Consider the following 6,728-nt stretch of genomic DNA (forward strand, 5'->3'; position numbering starts at 1 on the left):
CAAGGCTGCAGCCAGGGGCTTCTCGGAAATCTTGAACCGGATTGAAGATTCAGCGCGCTCAATGCGTGCCGATTTGTACGTGGAGCTCACGACCCGACTTCAAAACCCGCGTAGCAACGTGCGCTCACGTGCGCTCCAGACACACGGGCAGGAATTCTGGTGTGCGCATGTTTGCACTGACTTTTCACTGAGGGTGTGCGCTTGATTGTGCGCTGACTCAGACAGCGTGGAAGCACCTACACTCATCTCGCAACAACTGGAAAACGTAAAGGATGTTTGTGTCATGTTTGTCCTCCTACAGAAATCGTATTAAAACAAAAAAATATATTTCCTTCCAAAATTTTTTTTTTCATTTTCAAACATTTTTGAAAAAGCGCCAGTGAGCCACTAGGCAGCGCTTAAAGAGCCGCATGCGGCTCCGGAGCCGCAGGTTGCCGACCCCCGAGTTAGAGGGCGGGTCAGTCTGGTCCAGTTTCAGTTCCTTCCTCATTTTACAGATCCACTCTGATAATAATCATGTTTCTGTGTGATCCACCTTTACCTTTTCTATGATTGTTTTCAATCTTTCATTTATGTTTATCCTCCAGGTGAGTCCATGTTTCACCTGCTGCTGTGTTTCAGGTGTGGAGCAGCTCAGCATTCGTCTGGTTCTGGAGATCCAGCAGAGGTCCAGCGTGGATCACAGTTTACCCGTCAGCTACAGGTAACACCAAACCTGCTGTCATCCCCCCTCACTGGTCATGTGACTCACCGCTCTCTTCCTATTGGTCAGGCTTCTGTCCGTCTCTGAGCTCGTCTCCCAGCAGAACCTGGCCTGTGTCAGCAACCTGTCCTGGACCACCAATCAGCACAGAGCCTGGGCCAAGGAGGCGGAGCTCTCTCTGCCGGGACAGCAGACACTACAGCGGGTCAACCTGCTGCTGATTGGCTGTCTGACAAAGGGGCGGGGCGGAGACTGGAGGCTGACGGACAGCAGTGGGAGTGTCAGGTGTGAGGTGAGTGAAGGACTGAAGGAGACCGTCTCACCTGTTGGTTCTGATGACTCACCTGTTGGTTCTTTTGGTTCTACTGACTCATTTGTTGTTTCTATTGACTCACCTGTTGGTTCTGCAGGTTCTGTTGGTTCTACTAACTCACTTGTTGGTTCTGCTGACTCACCTGTTGGTTCTAACGACTCACCTGTTGGTTCTAACGACTCACCATTTGGTTCTGCAGGTTCTGTTGGTTCTCCTGACTCACCTGTTGGTTCTAACGACTCACCATTTGGTTCTGCAGGTTCTGTTAATTCGACTAACTCACTTGTTGGTTTTGTTGGTTCTGCTGACTCACCTGTTGGTTTTACTGACTCACTTGTTGGTTCTGCAGGTTCTGTTGGTTCTACTGACTCACTTGATGGTTCTGCAGGTTCTGTTGGTTCTGCTGACTCACCTGTTGGTTCTGCTGACTCACCTGTTGGTTCTGCAGCTTCTGTCTCCTTCTCCTCTGTGGATGAACCTTCCTGTCTTCCTCCCTGACTGGAACTACATCCCCCATGATGCCTCTGGGCAGGACGTGGACAGAGGACACCTGGAGCTCATTGGTTCTCCTGTCTTCCTGGGTCCTGAAGCTGAGCATGGATTGGCTGCTGCAGCAGATGGGGCGGAGCTTGAAGCAGTTCCTGTTAGTGAAGCTGGAGTCTTCCTGCAGAACAGGTGAGCTGGGGGGAGGAGCCAGAAGTTCAGAAACAGTCGTTAGGTGATTTTATTTAACTAAACATCACATCCTCACAACACTGTTTATTTAATCCCCATACAGACTCCGCCCACTTACCTAAACACTGTTAACACCTCAGGGTTAAACAGAGTTCTTCCTCAGACTCTATCATTTGTATTTCTACGTCTGCATTTCTCTGTGTATTCTAGCATTCTCAGATGATTTGATGAAACAGACTCAGGTGTGTTACAGGTGAACACCGTAAAGGTCAAAGGTCTCTCAGAGGAACCATCAATCTTTAAGGATATGAACCCCCGACCCTTTGGCAGAGCCTCTTTTAATGTTTTCATTGAATCGTTTCATCCAATCATCATCATCACAGAAACTCAGCAGCTGGAAGCCTCTGAGGCCACGCCCACTACAGAGTCACACGACTGATCTGTGTGTGACAGGGTCATAGGTCAGCGCGTGTCCGTGCACGGTCAGGTGTGCTCGGTGTGCCCCCTGCTGGACGTGTCAGGAACCCCGTTCTTCTGTTTCTCTCTGACGGACGGCGAGAGCTCACTTCCTGTTCTGGTCCAGGTGAGACAGGTGAGGATGGGTGAGGGGCGGGGCTGGGATGATGATGATGAAGGTGTGTGTATGTGTGCAGGAGCCCAGCCGTCTGTGGTGGCGCACATGTGTGCACGTGGGCCGGAGCGTGTGCGTGACGTCTCTGCGCGTGTGCGTCCTGCGAGGATGGAGAGGAAACAACATCCTGTGTGTGACGGAGCGCTCACAACTGCACGCCGACTACACAAACACACAAACACACACTCCTGACACACACCCAGAGACTGACACGCCCCTCCTGATGTCACACGACTGTGAGGAGGAGGAGCCTGACGTTAACCAATCAGGAGTGAGGATGAAGCGGTCCAGGATCATCAGTTATCAGGTAGACACCGTCTGATTGGCTGTCAGCTCGTCTCTGTTGACCTGAAGCTAAGCCCCGCCCCCTCCTCTAACAGGGCACGGTGACAGAGGTGGTCAGTGAGGGGGCGGGGCTGTATGTGCTGGACAGGAAGCTGGGTCTCTGTGTGGCGTATCAGCCGGCGAGCAGGAGGAGTCTGAGGGTGGGGGACGGCGTGGAGGTGAGCGCTGCGCTCTGATTGGACGTTCAGCCTGATCCACACCGATTAATCCCTGATCTCCTGCAGCTGCACCACGTCCACTTCCTGTTCCGGCCCTGTCCTGACTTCCCTCCCAGCATGCTTTGCACCTGTCTGCGCTCATCCGTCACAGTCACCTCCTTCAGCAGAGTGGGCGTGTCTGACTCCGCCCCTCGCTGTCCTGGTGACGGGGTGTTGTCACGGTTACTGCTGCAGAAACACAAGGGCGTGTCAGAGTACCTGTGGGCGTGTCACCTGTCCTCCCAGCTCTCTATCAGGTGAGTCTGCTCTCTGTGACGTGGATGTCTCCTGATTGGCTCTGGGCTGTGAGTGGGCGTGTCCTTCAGTCTGGTTCCTGCAGTGATGAAGCAGCAGTGTGTGTGTCTGCTGTCCTGGAAGATGATGAAGACTCTGAGAGGACGAAGAGCGCCCACACGCAGAGACATCTACTGTGAGATGCTGGACCAGCCGCACACCTGTCCTCTGAGCCAGGTACGCCTGAGGACACCTGTGAGGATGCAGGAGGAGCTGTTGTCAAGGGAACGCTCCATCATTCACACATGCAGTGATGTTTACATTTGCCTCTGGTAAACAAACAGATTCAGATTTCAGGAGTTTAAAGGAAGATCTGAGGGAAAGATGATCCGGCGATGTTACAGCTAAAGGTTCTGATGGTTCTGGTGGTTCTGATGGATCAATCAGGTCTTGTATATGATAGTGTCATCTCCCTTTAGAATATCACTTTACAGAATAAAGGTTTCTGTTTACAGACTCATGTCAGAGTTAAATGGTTTCCAATGGAGAACCATAGGGTTCTGAGGACAGCTGCAGTTTTCATGTTCTTCTGGATCCAGATGTTGTAAATGGAGGTTCTGATGTTCTATGCTGAGAACATGCAGCTGTTCTTTACTGTCAAAAAACTTTACAAACCCAGAACAACCAACCCTGCTGTGAGGAGGCTCCTCCTTCATGGTCTGTTGATGACCCCTCCCCCTCCCTCCCTCACTAGAAGAAATGATGAACTCAAACAGATCAAACTGAGTTTAGAAACAATAACTATGTATCTCTATTTATAAATGTAGAGGATTCAGATGTAAATCATATTTCTGTTCACATTATGACCTGCTGGTATAAATCAACATGTTAGAAAACAAGAAGATCTTTTTTTGAGAAGTTTCTATTTCATCTATGACTGTATAAAACAACTGGAAGCAGTCAGAGTGATGTAATTCTAACCAATAGAATGACTGACAGTTGTTTATTTCTCCAGATTAGTCCATTGGATCCAGCAGAAACTTCTGTTAAAGAATGAATTCAGAACGAATATGAACCTGAATCTAAGTTAGTAGCAGCTCTATCCAACACTTCCTGTTAGGAACACCAGGGGGAGGAGTCACTCTGTTCAGTTCTTTTATACAGTCAATAGTAACTGTAAGGTCTCCAATCTGAGTCTGTTAAATCTTCAAGATTTCCACCTTCTCCTGACCATCAGAACCTCCTCCATCATAACCTCCATCAGAACCTCCTCCATCATAACCTCCATTAGAACCTCCTCCATCAGAACCTCCTCCATCATAACCTCCTCCATTAGAACCTCCTCCATCAGAACCTCCTCCATCAGAACCTCCTCCATTAGAACCTCCTCTATCAGAACCTCCTCTATCAGAACCTCCTCCAGCATAACCTCCTCCATCAGAACCTCCTCCATCAGAACCTCCTCTATCAGAACCTCCTCTATCAGAACCTCCTCTATCAGAACCTCCTCTATCAGAACCTCCTCTATCAGAACCTCCTCCATCAGAACCTCCTTTATCAGAACCTCCTCTATCAGAACCTCCTCCATGAGAACCTCCTTTATCAGAACCTCCTTTATCAGAACCTCCTTTATCAGAACCTCCTCTATCAGAACCTCCTTTATCAGAACCTCCTTTATCAGAACCTCCTTTATCAGAACCTCCTTTATCAGAACCTCCTTTATCAGAACCTCCTCTATCAGAACCTCCTTTATCAGAACCTCCTTTATCAGAACCTCCTCCATGAGAACCTCCTTTATCAGAACCTCCTTTATCAGAACCTCCTCTATCAGAACCTCCTCCATCAGAACCTCCTCTATCAGAACCTCCTCTATCAGAACCTCCTTTATCAGAACCTCCTCCATGAGAACCTCCTTTATCAGAACCTCCTTTATCAGAACCTCCTCTATCAGAACCTCCTCCATCAGAACCTCCTCTATCAGAACCTCCTCTATCAGAACCTCCTTTATCAGAACCTCCTCCATGAGAACCTCCTTTATCAGAACCTCCTTTATCAGAACCTCCTCTATCAGAACCTCCTCCATCAGAACCTCCTCTATCAGAACCTCCTCTATCAGAACCTCCTTTATCAGAACCTCCTCCATGAGAACCTCCTTTATCAGAACCTCCTTTATCAGAACCTCCTCTATCAGAACCTCCTCCATCAGAACCTCCTCTATCAGAACCTCCTCTATCAGAACCTCCTTTATCAGAACCTCCTCCATGAGAACCTCCTTTATCAGAACCTCCTTTATCAGAACCTCCTCTATCAGAACCTCCTCCATCAGAACCTCCTCTATCAGAACCTCCTCTATCAGAACCTCCTTTATCAGAACCTCCTCCATGAGAACCTCCTTCATCAGAACCTCCTTTATCAGAACCTCCTCCATCAGAACCTCCTCCATCAGAACCTCCTCTATCAGAACCTCCTCCATCAGAACCTCCTCCTCCTCCAACATCATCTGTCCTCTTCAGAGTCAGCAGAACTCTCTGTGGGACTGTCTGTTCTCTGAGATCCAGAACATGGAGGTTTAACTTCTAACCTGAAAGTTCTCAGGTTTAAACCTCCTCATGGTCTAATTTACTGTTTGAACAATGACTGAAAAATGTTTCTAAGATATTTATTATTTAATTTATCTGTAATTCCTACTCCGTCTCTAGATCTTTCACAGATCCAGATTGATGTTCCCCCTCAGAAGTTCTCCTGAGAATCTGCAGTCTGGGTTCAGGTCTTCAGAACTCTGATATTCTTCTGTCTGCAGTACTCGGTGGATCCTGCAGTCCACCAGAACCTGAGTGTACTGGACCTGGTTCAGTACCAGAACCTGGTTCAGTCTGGGTTCAGATCCTCAGAACTCTGTTGATGTTCTTCTGTCTGCAGTACTCGGTGGATCCTGTAGTCCACCAGAACCTGAGTGTTCTGGACCTGGTCCGGTCCCTGCTGTCCCTCTGCTGGTCCTCTCTGTCTCTGAGGTCTCTGCTGCCCCCTGCTGGTCGCAGTCTGAGCAGGTCTGAGATCCGATCAGGTCTGTCCTGGTCTTTCAGGACTCTGGTCTCTGACCCACAAAAGGGGGACAGTCTCAGGTAAACCTGAAGCTGTTCATCATCTTCACCTGTACTGCAGGATGGATGGTCAAGCTCCGCCCCTTTTCTCTGAAAGCCTTTACCCATCCTCATGTCCTCTCTTCCAGGCCCCGCCCCCTGCTGCTGGTGGGCGTGTTGGAGCTGCCCCCCCACTCCTCAAAGTTCAGTCCGACTCTGCACCTCAGAGACGCTACAGGAAGTGTGGGCTGTGTCGTCACGGAAACCAGCCGGGAGGAGGGAGGAGGGGGGGAAACAGCCTGTTACAACACGGCCTGGATAGGTGGGAGGAGCAGAAACACACAAACATACAATACAGTTTTATTTATATAGCCCAAAATCAAAAAGGAATTTGCCTCATTGGGCTTCATGCCGATACATTTTACAAATGAAGAAAATTAGTCATAAAATATGAGCAATTGTTAAAAACTAAAAAGATTAAACAAAACTGGTTCTCCCTGCCCTTAGACCAGGGGTCTCCAACTAATTTGGCGAGAGGTCCAGTAACTCT

At 49.0% G+C, this 6,728-nt stretch overlaps 1 protein-coding gene across 1 annotated transcript in view; it reads left to right on the forward strand.

Annotated features, from left to right (window-relative positions):
- Positions 1-6,500, forward strand: part of LOC112140381 (CST complex subunit CTC1) — a gene marked incomplete at its 3' end in the record, with an annotated part of 10,469 nt that extends 3,969 nt beyond the window's left edge. The window contains 10 exon segments of the mRNA XM_024263320.2: positions 622-703; positions 773-995; positions 1,465-1,691; positions 2,145-2,274; positions 2,345-2,629; positions 2,703-2,825; positions 2,892-3,121; positions 3,191-3,335; positions 6,018-6,220; positions 6,328-6,500. Coding sequence (XP_024119088.1) covers positions 622-703; positions 773-995; positions 1,465-1,691; positions 2,145-2,274; positions 2,345-2,629; positions 2,703-2,825; positions 2,892-3,121; positions 3,191-3,335; positions 6,018-6,220; positions 6,328-6,500 — 1,821 coding nt within the window.
- Between the last annotated feature and the right edge of the window lie 228 nt (positions 6,501-6,728).

Source organism: Oryzias melastigma, unplaced genomic scaffold (genome assembly GCF_002922805.2).
Source record: "Oryzias melastigma strain HK-1 unplaced genomic scaffold, ASM292280v2 sc01158, whole genome shotgun sequence".
NCBI lineage: Eukaryota > Metazoa > Chordata > Actinopteri > Beloniformes > Adrianichthyidae > Oryzias > Oryzias melastigma.